Source organism: Berghia stephanieae, chromosome 5 (genome assembly GCF_034508935.2).
Source record: "Berghia stephanieae isolate SIO BIC M18660-M18661 chromosome 5, UCSD_Bste_1.3, whole genome shotgun sequence".
In the NCBI taxonomy this organism is placed as follows: domain Eukaryota; kingdom Metazoa; phylum Mollusca; class Gastropoda; order Nudibranchia; family Aeolidiidae; genus Berghia; species Berghia stephanieae.
In genome coordinates this window covers 12,002,115-12,014,837 of record NC_088364.1, presented here as the reverse complement: position 1 = coordinate 12,014,837, position 12,723 = coordinate 12,002,115, and the positions used below count along the sequence as shown (strand labels likewise).

The window sequence follows — 12,723 nt, the reverse complement described above, 5'->3', positions numbered from 1 at the left end:
CTCTCTAACTGTCAGTCTCTCTTTCTCTATCACACACAAAAACTTTCTCTTTCTCTCTCTGTGCCTGTCTGTTTGTTTGTCTGCATCACTCTCTCTCTCTCTCTCCCTCTCTCTCTCTCTCTCTCTCTCACTCTCTCTCTCTCTTTCCCTACGATGAGATCTATGCATACGAGGTGAAAATTACATTTCAAAAAAAAAGATCAGGATTGCTTTCCTTAATCATCAAAACACAGATTCAATCAAGTAATAGTTAGACTTATCAAGTTCATTGGTGGCCAAAGGAAAAAAAAAAACCGTCTCATAATCCAGAGCTTGACCCATCCCTTAAATTGTGATGTCTTATCCTGTAATTGATACTGGCAGGTAGGGAATTTCAAGACTTGGATTAATTGTTACCCAATTATCTTTCACCATCAATCTTGAACGTTAAAAGTCGAATTTTACATTATTGTAACACAATATTGCATCAAAGTCATTGTAGAATCTCATACAATGTCACATTACGGTCTTTCAGTTGATCTAACTCTCATTTCCAACCCCATATTTTTCACTGCTCTAAGACTGTAAAGTCAGTCAAGGCCATTGAGCTCGCCATTGTAACCACGGTGGCATAATTCTATGCCTGCCCAAACGCCTTATTGCTAGATACGGTTTTTGGGCAGTCAACTTTACCTTTGCATTTCCACCTTTTCGTCAGGCGGTCAAACTGTAGCTACTGTTAAGGCTTTTGGGCAGTGACTGATAGGCACTGTTTGGAGCGTCTTAAGTCTGTATTACACGCTACGGCTTTTGGGCAGTCACATTATCTGTCTAAAAACGTTACGGTGTTCGGGTTTTAATTAATAAAAATTAATTAATTAATATTTTTGCATATATTTTTTTGTAGAAATAAACCTTACTCCAACCCAAGTTGATTTATGTAAAAAACGAAAAATTGAATTTTTTGACGTTACGGCCTTTGCGCAGGCACCCCTCGATATATATATATATAAATAAAATTTGACTCGCATATTGTCTTTCCATTTGACTCAGGGTCTAATGAGTACCCAGTTGTGTATATATATATATATATATATATATATATATATATATATATATATATAAACATTTGAAAGATAATTAAGATTGTTTGACTTCTACAACGTTGTTATTGAGCGTTGCTCTCATCAGGAAGAGGAAGTGAAGGTAGATTGTTGTGTTTTCGTATTTTTCTAGATTCGTGTTTATGGAGGTTCGTAATTACATAAAAGGTGTTTGTTTCTGTGTCTGCATGAGGAAGTTAGTTCGTTTCTTCTGTTGAGTGTTGCTATGTTCGGTTTAGTGACGATAAAGAATGTTTCTTCCAAGCAGAGGTTGCAAATGTTAGAAGAGTGGAAGTACGACTGTGCTCTGGAGATGATTTTCCATGTGATGCTGTGTTGTATGTTTTTTTCTTTGAAGTTCCAAATGTGTTCGCTTAGTGTAGTAGAATGTCGTTTGTGTATGTTTCTGAAGGAAGATGTATGCAGGTTGTATCTGGTTTTGAATGGACACTCGGTGAGGCCAATGTATGTTTCTTGTTTTGGTGTGTCTGGTCGTGTAACTGTGGCTTGATAAATTACGTTTTGAGTCAGGAAATTGCCGTTTAGTGGGCATGTTCCTGTGCCCTTCAGTTGCATTTTTTCTCTAGGTTGTTGCTGGGCTGAGCTGGCTGTGATAGTTTTCGGTTATTGTTGGAGGAAATAATGTTTTGTATGTTTGGCATGCAGGTGTATCCTATTTTGATCGTGTTTTTGTTCATGATTGGGTGTAGAACGTGACCGGGAGGGAAGCATTTTTGTAGTAGATTGAAGAATTTGTTACCGATAGAAGTTGTCACATTCTTGCTGTAGGGTGGGTTGAACCATGTTATGTGTCGTTTTCTTGTTGGGGTGGTAATGGTCTCTTCCTCATATTTTAGTTTGTAGTTATATCCACTTTTTTGTAGTGCGTTTGTGTACGGTGGGATTGCATCGTTGAATATGTTGTTGTTTGTAGAGTTGTTAGATAGTCGTTTGTTAATGCTCTCGGGGATGTTTTTTATTATAGATGGCGGATGATTGCTATGTCTATGAACGTACAATGGGATGCTGTTGGGTTTTGAAAATGGTTGGTAGGTGCCGTCGTTTAGGTTGATGGTTATGTCCAGGAAGTCGAATGTTTTTTTGTTGGCTTCGATAGTAATTTTCAGATTGTTGTCCTGGAAGATTTTGCATATTTTTTTCTTTATTAATTCTGTCTGTCTCTGTGTTTTATTGCACAATGCGAGTCCGTCGTCCTTGTATAGTCCAATGTTTATTTCGAGATTTTGCATTTGAGAAAGTAGATATAGTCCGACGAGCTCGCATGTTTCTGCTCCGTCGTAGCTTAACATGGTGACATCAAAGTTTGTTGATTTTTTTGTCCATGCTATTCCATTATTGTAAAGTGATGTATTCTTCGAGTGCAGGATAATATGGATTTCTTCTTCGGTGATGTTGTCGAGGGTTTTCGCGAATTGTAGTGCTTTGAGGAGTAGGGTTTTGGTGATTGAAGGGTAGAAATTACTGATGTCAAAGATGATTGCGTTTTGTCGTTGTTTGTTTTCTGTGTTTCTGTACCAGTTGATAACTTCAGCGGTGTTTCTCCATTGGTTGAATTCGGTTTCCTTGACGATTTTGGTGTTGATTCTGTCTAAAATCTGTTTACTAATTTTTTCGATTTGTGATTTGCATGGGTTTATGAGACGGCATTGTACATTGTTACGAAAGTTTGGTTTATGGTCTTTGATAGTGATGAAGGTGTTAGATTTTGCTGTGGTGTCTATTCTGTCACTTAGCTGTAGGTTTTCGGCGATGCTTTTGTCTTCTGCTGTAATGTCAGGTGTCGTATATATATGATATGGAAAGACACAATACCATAGTCACATTTTACTATTGTTTCCCTTCGGATCGGAAGGTCCTGGGTTCGAGCCTCGCTTGGTGCATAGTTGAGTTCTTGGAAAAAACTCTTTACTCACATTCTCTCACCGTACTCAGGTATAAAATGAGTACCTAGCCGTTAACAGCGTTGTCTCTGTCGGAAAAAAATTATAATATCGCCTAACAGGCATTCTGTCTCGTTCTACGTGTTGCTGTTGGTCAGGGACTCTTTGTAAAGCGCTTTGAGCACATTTAGTGAATATTGCGCCATATAAAAGCTCTAGTTTTTTTCTTTACCTTAATCAATAAATGGTGAAAAACTCTCAGACCACAAAAGGCGAACAGGTAGAACGGCCTCATCTACTAGCAAGGAACACCAGATTGAAATATTTTTAAAAATATAGATCAGGTTTCAGATTGTCCTGGACCGATATAGCTGATGAAAGCTAAAGTCATCAACAAAGAATTAGCATAGCGTTCTTTCTGCACACCAGTATAAAGTTTGTGAAAATGGCGCCACAGATTCTGTTCTATTGCAACTTGACTTAAAAACTTGCCGTCCTCAATGTCTTGAACAATGTGCTGGCCGCTAACTCTCTCTCCTCCAACTCGGAGTTCAAACATTTTTGTTAAAAAATAGTCTTTGACGAAGTAAAACGAATGTTTCCCATTTTTTTCAAGATGTTGGGAGGTGAGAAGGGTTTGAATGGCAGTCTGCAGGCGAGCAGTGAATAGATGGATAGGCATGTATTGGAGTGTGTGTTTCCTGTAGATTCTTGTCTCTGCTATGTAGATGTCTGATTTTGGTATGCGGGGTAAAACGTGCATTGCCTGTAGGGATAAAAAAAAAGGCAATATGGTGAATGATGACAATAATTAATATTAATAAGTATAAAATTATTATCATAATAATAATAATAATAATAATAATAATAATAATAATAATAATAATAATAATAATAATAATAATAATAAAAACAATGATAATAGTAAATCATAATATTTTCCACTCTTACAATTATCACTGAAGGTGAAAAAAGAAACAAAGTAAAGCCTGGTATATCGCAGTGGATAAAGAGTAATGGAGCACTACAAGTTAAGTATTGCTTTTGGCTTGTGGCCTTTTAAAGTGCTTGGAGCACGTTTAGTAGATATTGCCTAAATAAAAGCTTTTGTATTGTTTTGGGGATTTTTTTGCCAAAAATTAACAAAATTTGATGACAACATACATGAAAGAGAAAAATAGGAAATGAAACCAACAAAACAAGATGATTATACTAATTATTGTAGCTTAAAAAAAAACCATATCATACCATTAAACCCTACATGAAAGACGATCCATCAACAAACTCCTCTTGTTCCACAAAGCACAAAACAGAAAACTCGAAATTCCAACTAGCCATTTGAAACAGAACAACAACAAAACATGAAACTCAGCATTTAATTTTGAAATCCCCCACTCAAGGACAAACCATCATCTTTACTCTGTCTTCCCCTCCACCACCTGACTTTGGAACTCCCAACCAACCACTTGTAAACAAACCCCTTCAACTGATGACTTCAAAAAATCGCTCCCTGCTTCCTTTAAAACCCCTGTTACTGAAAAGACGGCCACACAATCTTCAACCGGAAGGGGCATTGGCCTTAATGGACGAAGAATAACCAAAAAATATAATAATGATTAGCAACTCTAGTCCTATGACGCTAACCTGCTCTAGGATCACGTCTGGAGTTTGCTTGTTGTGGTTTGATCCTAGTAGGGGCACGTGGTTCCAAGCTGTCACCTTCAGATCTCTGGTCGCTGATGCAAAACAGACAGTGTCCAAGCAAACTTCTATAGTGGTCACAGTTTGAATACTCTGTGGAATAAAAAAATTATCTTTTATACTGCATTCTTGTCTCTCAGAGTCTAACTTAAACTTTTAGAACATAGTTAAACAACCACTAAATGAGCTCAAGGATTTTACAAGCTGTCTCAAGCCAACAGCAACACTTAATAAGTAGATATGACACATGTAAGGCAGTAAGATAGATTTTGTTTCTATTTTTAGAGAGAATACTGTCACCAACCATGTACTTATTTCATAACTAAGAACTTTGGGATAATGTGAGTAAAGAGTCCATTACAAGAATTCAACTTTATTATGCCCAGAGTGGGGGTCCCGATAGCTCAGTTGGTAGAGCACTTGCTTCACATGAAAAGGGACCAAGATCGATCCCGGGTGCAGTCGAGAATTTTTCTGACCCTCCTGTCCACCCAGCAGTGAATGGGTAGCTGAGTCTGTTAGATTTAGCGGAAAGTACTTCAAAGCATCCAAAGGATAACAAGCAATAGCTATTGACCGTTTCACGCAGTAGAAACCGGAATAAACTCCGGCTCCATGGGCCTAATAGCTCTCAAGGACTACTTTTTTTTAATGCTCACAGTGGGTCTTGAATCAGGGACCTAGGGGTCAAGAGGAGAGCATCGTAGCATGGAGTCCCATGGAGTCTAAGATTATCTTTGTCCCTGCAGTGTTAGATCAGACCTGCCTACTAATACGAAAACTCCTAGAACTACGAAAATTTGGCTGCAATCTCCGAACATCATGAAATCTTGGGAGTCAGTAAAACTTAATGAAAATGAAAGTTGATGCCAGACTACATCATTTTAAGGATTTTGAAGTGTTATTTAATCCTTGTAAGGATGAATTGTTGATTTTCTAGCGACTACAATTTTTATCTCCTAAAAATTACGAATTCTCAAATTTTCAACTAGTCAAGTCTGGTTAAATGGACAGCAATAAATGCTTGGAGTCGAAATTAGACTACTGCAATGTATTTTCCATAAAATACAAGAACAGGCCACGACACACAATCTTTGCACTTTTATATCACAGTTCAAATGAGTCACAGATTAGGATATGCATTCATGCTGTATACAAATATGTAAAATTTTTATTCTAATAAGGTGAATGGCGGTACATTCATACATACCTCCATCATGTCTGAACGGAGAGTCGGGGAAAAGTATTTCAAATAATTTGGGTCCTGTATTGAGAAGCCAGATCCCTTCTTTTGAGGTTGAAAAGTACTGCAGATCTTCTTGAATACTTCATTATCCATACCAGGCAAGGAGAGCACATCTCCCAATGAAAGGAATGGACCCTGCTGAGATCGATAGGTACACATTTGCTGGAGCAATGCTTGAGGTAAAACTCCCGTTTCACTGAAAGAAGGGGGAAAAGACGTAAGTTATATTTTGATAATATAAATTAATTTTTATTTTTTTATTTTGTGAGTTAAACTAGTGGAGAATCGACAATATTTGCAGGGAAATAAAGGCTATTAGTTACTTACCATAAAAACAATAGTGTGGAAATTATTCTAGATCAAGACAAATCTTTTGAGCCATTAACGATCAAATTTGGTTAGTTTATAAAGAGCATCGTAAACTTTACCTTTTAAAAAAAAATACTTATATCTTAATACAATAATGTATAAAGACAGTGTTGAAATTGTAAATATTAGTAAATAATTTAAAGAATGCTTGTTAAATTGACAAATAAAGTATATTATGATAAAGATTTATAATTTAAAAACAAAAATAAAATTTTAAATGCTAACTCACTGTACTATTAATAGTTCAAAACATACAAAATATTTCTCCTGATTACGACTTAGTAGATATTCTAAAAAGCCATTTAAATCTACAGGCAATAAAATTAGCCTAAAATTAAAAAAGATTTGCAAGTTATTTGTATATCAGTTTGTAAATAATAGTTTTATAATTTTTAGATTTGCCCGTAAGTCTGTGCTCAATGATAAAAATTTAATATTGGCTATACAGAACAATGTTGATCCCCAAATGTATTTTATAAATAATAGACGAGCTAGTCATAGACTTTTACAAAATCTCAGTATGAACTACATAAAGCATCAAGAATATTTCAGATATTCATTTTGCATTAGCATTGCTACCAGCAGTTGCCACACCAAATGATATGCTCATTGAACTTGGTTTGAAATGTCACAATTCGACCGTAATTCGACCAAAGCTGACCCCTTTACAAAGTTGCTCTACTGAGACGGCACATAAACACCAGGACTGAGATCAGAATAAGTGGGACAGCGTTTTATTACAGACAAATAGCTTTCTGAAGTTGATTCCAGAGACAATTGAATATCATGCAATAGACGCCGGGGTGAATGTTTCAATGACGAAACCATTATTGAAGTAACAAATCGAGTAAATGGATCGATAATTGTGTTGGGAGTGATAATAAGTGGTAGAAAAATTGACCAAATATTTATCAACCAAAGACTCAACTCAAGACTTATATATTTGTAATATTCTTGAACCAATCAATGTCCCTTTTATTCGGAATCAAATTAATCAAGCGGTGATATTCAAATATATTCACCTGGCATGAATCGTATTTAACATAAGCGGGAATTTATGAAAAGAGAGCTAAAATGAACAAGATTACTATACAAACTCTGATGAATTGTTTGACAGACTAAATACAATTTGGAATGATATATACCAGCAGAAACAGTCCATCAACTGACATTACCAATGAGCAAAGAGTTGTGGCCTTGACCAATCCTAATGGTGGACATAGAAAATTCTGAAGTGCGTCTTGTGTGCTGATTTCAATTTTGTGCTCGATTTTGCAAAATCAATTTTTTATTAACAGGTTTTACATAGCAACAACTTTTCATCAATTATCACAAATAAAATAAATCATACACCAAAAAAATAGTTTTGTCTAGTTTTCAAATTTGTATCCGTTATGTATTTGTTCCAACCAGTATTAACGGAAACAAACTGTCTAGTTTCTTTTGTAAAAGACTATAAACAATATAATTTCATTAGTTCTTTGAAATTTAAAAGGATAGGGGAGGGTAACAAATACATTGAAATTGAATATTACAAACAGATACCTTAGTTGTCCTTTGGATAATGAATTCAAAGCAAATAAAATGTTTTCTTCATCTCTGGAGGTTAGTTTGGTGACATCATAGTTGCTGTTAAGAACTGAAGTGGAAAGAGAAAACTTTGCGCTCTGCTGAAATAAACAAAAATCATTATTTGAATACTGTATTCAAGAGTATTGAAAACGATGGGGAGTTCTAGTCGTAGGAAAACCCATTTCAACAAATATGTCAAAGTAGAGGCCCTCTTAAGAGGGAATTTCTGGCAACCAAAGTGTAGGCCTACTTTTTAATCCAAAAACATAACCATCATACATACCCTGCATCAGACTGAAAATACATTCTCCATGAATGAGAACCAATCACAAATGAAGGAAATATTGAAACTTGTTGCAAATTGATATATATTATGATAAGGGCTGATACTGATAGTATAAAAAAATATTTTTTAATTCGCTGTGCTCTCTCTATTATGGCAAATTAACACAGTAAGATTTACTTTACATTTTCATTTTAAATATTGTACTGAACAAAAAGTTGTGACTGCAATAACAATAACATTGTGAGCAAAATAGATGAGGTACTTTGTGTGTGCGTGTGTTTGTGTGTGCCTGTTATACGTTTTTGGTTTTAACATGTGTTGTGTGGGGTGGGGGGGATGCTCTTGGCATTTTGTTTTGATTTTTCTACCCAATTCTCTTGTTACTACACAATGAATGTCGTAAGAGTTAGATACTCTTCTGACAGTCTTCTTCACCTTAGTCATCTTAGCCCTTAGCTAACAACACCAGCACTTAACAACTCACCAATTTCTCTTGTTTAAAAACTAGCAAGGATTTTAAAACACAGTTGTGGCTTAGACAATTGAAGTAGGCCTCAACACCTTTTACCGATCTTCTCAGTGCGATGAGCATTATTTTGTTTCATACACTCTTCTTGTTTCTCAGAAAAACAAGGAGACTCGAGCGACATTTAATTCTCTTGTTTCGGTTTCGTTTAGTTGTTCTTGCTTCCCAACAAAGTCGTTATACTGAACTTTCGCAATATTATTATATTATTATTATTATTATTATTATTATTATTATTATTATTATTATTATTATTATTATTATTATTATTATTATTATTATTATTATTATTATTATTATTATTATTATTATTATTATTATTATTATTATTATTATATTATTATTATTATTATTATTATCACATATAGATAAACTTCCCTTTATTCATTCCCAAGGGGAAATTTGTCTCTAGGGTCTATTCAAAGGAAAGATTGGAATAACCCAAGCGTCAGCCGCAGTACAGCGCCCCAAAGTGAGCTAGGGCGAGGTGAATCCCACACTACGAGGCGGGTAGTCGCACTCTGTACCTTTTGGGTAAGAAGCAAAGACCGTACCGCTGAGCCAAGCTGCCCCCTGTCATTATTATTATTATTATTATTATTATTATTATTATTATTATTATTATTATTATTATTATTATTATTATTATTATTATTATTATTATTATTATTATTATTATATTATTATTATTATTATTATTATTATTATTATTATTATTATTTATTATTATTATTATTATTATTATTATTATTATTATTATTATTATTATTATTATTATTATTAATTATCATTATTATTATCATTATCATCATCATCATTACATAGTGGCCAACTTTTCAAGAAGCAAAACCAGAACATCCCATCGCTTCGACTCAACAATATCATAATCATAATGGTAATTAATTTATCTTCTTATTCATTCAAAGCGCCTATAATAACTATAATTAATATAATAATTACATAAACAACAGATTACCATTTCGACTGCAAATAAATATAGTCCAAGAGTTTGCTGCGGTTTAACTGCTACTTTAGTATTAGCTTTTGCCCTGTTCAATAAAGATTATTAATATTATTATTATTATTATTATTATTATTATTATTATTATTATTATTATTATTATTATTATTATTATTATTATTATTATTATTATTATTATTATTATCATTATTATTATATAAATAAACAAATTTCCCTTTATTCATCCCCAAGGGGAGATTTGTCTTAAGGGTTTATTCAAAGGAAAGACCGGGATAACCCAAGCAACATTGACATAATTTGCCTTCTTCAGAAAATCTGACGTAAATTCAGGTTTATAGCAAAGGGGTGGAGTCTGATTTTACAGTAAGAAGGCTATCCAACATATCTGTACTGAGGGATCCTCTGAAATTGGTTTTGTTCTTCCTCACGTTCATATTCAATGCAATATGTTTGTTTTTTGTTTTTAAGGGTTTTACGGCGCGTGCAACACATTTAGGTTATATCAGCGCCAGTAAAAAGGAAGAAAATGGGATAGTAAAAAGTTCTAGAATTACAATTGAAGCATCCAAGAGAAAGTAAGACATAGGGGAACTGGGAACAAATAGGGATCAGATGTAGATTCCAAGAGCATACCACCAATGTACTTAGTTTGAGATCACCTATAAGTCTCATCCGGACACAAGAACAAAATCCAACAAAGAGGAACACACTCAAATGCTTACATAATACATTAAAAAATAACAAATATACTAATACATAACAGAGAAATGATTTACAAGGAAAAAAATATCATCTCCCAAAACAATAACTATCCATCTGACTGTTTCCCTCCCAGCCAGGACTCCGACCAGGGCCAGTAAAAAAAAAACTGAGTAATCTCATTCCAAGACAAAGACAGAAAGCATGTTGGAAACCAGATATAAGGGGATAGAAGACACAGTGTGTACCTCCCTGCCCGCTATGGGAGGTCAGGATCCCCACCCAGTCAATGCAATATGAGCATGAAAACAACGAAAAAGAAGAAATAAGCACTGAAAACAGTAACAACCGACTGACAGGCGACTCGCCTGACTACAGCTGTTACAGTAAAGTAAAGTAAGTAAAGTTGAGTGAGGGATGGTCAGAAGTCCTAACATGAAGTAAGCAAGCTTTTGAAACTTCAACACCCCAAGAGAATCAACAAATTTGCTTACTGCAAACCACTGCTGAATTGAGGAAAGTTGAAGGAATTCCTGATCAAAGCTTTCAGTGCTATATATATTGAATTCATACTCCAAGTTTGTCCAGAATTATTGTTTCCATCCTATACAAGGACAATTTAAAGTCCACCACATGGCGCTACTCCAGAATCCCCGCTATATTTTTTTTTTAATATAAAAATTGAGCATTTATATAGCGCATTATCCACTAAACATGCTCAAAGCGCTTTACAAGAGGTCCCTAGCCAGCAACAAACGCTCAACATGCAAGACGAGACACAACACCTTTTAGGCAATATTACAATTTTTTTCCCCGATAGAGACAACATTAATTGACAGGTACCCATTTCCCACCTGAGTACAGCTCAGAGAATGTGAGTAAAGACCCCTTTTCCAAGGACTAAACTATGTGCTTTGCGAGTGTCACACCACTCAACCACACTATAAGAGATACACTCAAGTGGTTTAAATATATGCTTTATAATTGAAAGGGTCAGTTCTATACCATGCCAAGGCAAGTTTGGCCGCTTCAGAAGCAACTGATGGAAATGATGTGGTATTTATCTTTGCCGAGATAACAAATAACAACTGATAACAACAAATAACTGATAACAACAAATAACAACTGATAACACAAAAATACTTTGATTCTAGCCTCAAAAATCAATATTCATGTGGTCAACTAGGCCCCAAGTTTACGTGCACAACTCCGAGAAACTACCTGGAAGTAGTTGCTATTTGTTGTTATCTCGACAAAGATAATACCCGCAATGATGCCAGTTATCAAGAAAAGTCAAATAAATTAATCACTAGAGTCTCAGTCTCACTTGACTTGCTCAAAGAGTAGATTCAAGTCACAATCTACCCACATATGTGACCCTTTGCCTCAAAACGGTATTAAGTCGGGATGGTTAAGCTGGTGAAAATTGAATTTATGGTCAGAAATATCAGTCTTGTGTTGAGTTTGTATGTTTTATCGAGGAGAATGGATGCCATATTTTAGGGTGCTAATGCCAACAATTTATATTTTTGACCAGTTTAACATTTGGTTCGTTCCGATGTAATACGATTGCGAAACGATGGGTCACATATTCAAATTGAGACCACCACAAGTCTGTTTTGTTTTTAAGGGTTTTACAGTGCCCTCGACACATTAAGGTAAGTATGGTAATGTGATCTAGTGGTATGACACTCGCTTTTGGATCAGAAGGTCCTGGGTTCGACCCTCACTCGGCGCATAGTTGAGTCCTTGAAAAAGACTCTTTACTCACATTCTCTCACCATACTCAGGTGTAAAATGAGTACCTGGCCATTAACAGCGTTGTCTGTCAGAAAAAAATGTAATAATGCCTAACAAGGCCTCATGTCTCATTCTATATGTTACATGTTGCTGTTGGTCAGGGTTCCCTTGTAAAGCGCTTTGAACATGTTTAGTGGATATTGAGCTTAAAAAAGCTCAACTTAAAAAAAAAAAATTTTAAGATCATTTCAGCGTCAATAAATAGGAAGAAAATGAGAAAAACAATTAAAAGGGGAATGTTTCAAATGAAGATTCCAAGAGCACTTAGTTTGAATCACCTAAAAGTCTCATCCAGACATAAGCACAAGATCCCATTAAGAGGAACACACTCAAATGTTTACAAATCATATGTTCAAAATAAAATAACAATACATAACAGAGGGATGATTTACAATTAAGGGGAAAAAAATAAAATCTCCCCAAACTATAACTCTATATTTGACTGTTACCCTCCCAGCGAAGGATTCCGGCCAGGTCCAGGACAAAACCAAGTAATCTCATTCCCAAGGTAAAGACTGAAAGCGTTGGAAAACAGATACAAGGGGGATAGAAAACACAG

The 12,723-nt window shown here is 35.0% G+C and overlaps 1 protein-coding gene across 2 annotated transcripts; it reads right to left on the bottom strand.

The window, feature by feature from the left end:
- Positions 1–1,206: 1,206 nt before the first annotated feature.
- Positions 1,207–8,829, bottom strand: LOC144972412 (transcription elongation factor, mitochondrial-like). Of its 2 annotated transcripts, none has more exons than XM_078913573.1 (5): positions 8,642–8,829; positions 7,845–7,969; positions 5,895–6,126; positions 4,628–4,777; positions 1,207–3,749 (listed from the first exon to the last, which is right to left on the bottom strand). In XM_078913573.1, the coding sequence occupies exons 1-5, from the start codon at positions 8,747–8,749 to the stop codon at positions 3,324–3,326; spliced, it is 1,041 nt and encodes a 346-aa protein (XP_078769699.1). In that variant the 5' UTR covers positions 8,750–8,829; the 3' UTR covers positions 1,207–3,323. The 2 variants fall into 2 exon arrangements, with proteins under 2 accessions (XP_078769699.1, XP_078769700.1); XM_078913574.1 differs by having other exon boundaries at positions 7,845–7,966; positions 8,642–8,826.
- Positions 8,830–12,723: the final 3,894 nt, after the last annotated feature.

What these genes read in the sequence shown, in the direction of transcription:
- LOC144972412 (XM_078913573.1), bottom strand. Translation starts at nt 8,749, where the DNA reads ATGCTCATCGCACTGAGAAGATCGGTAAAAGGTGTTGAGGCCTACTTC. An exon ending in TTATCCAAAGGACAACTAAG is followed by an intron (nt 6,127 to 7,844) that starts GTATCTGTTTGT and finishes CCCTTCTTTCAG; the next exon opens with TGAAACGGGAGTTTTACCTC. An exon ending in TCCGTTCAGACATGATGGAG is followed by an intron (nt 4,778 to 5,894) that starts GTATGTATGAAT and finishes TTTATTCCACAG; the next exon opens with AGTATTCAAACTGTGACCAC.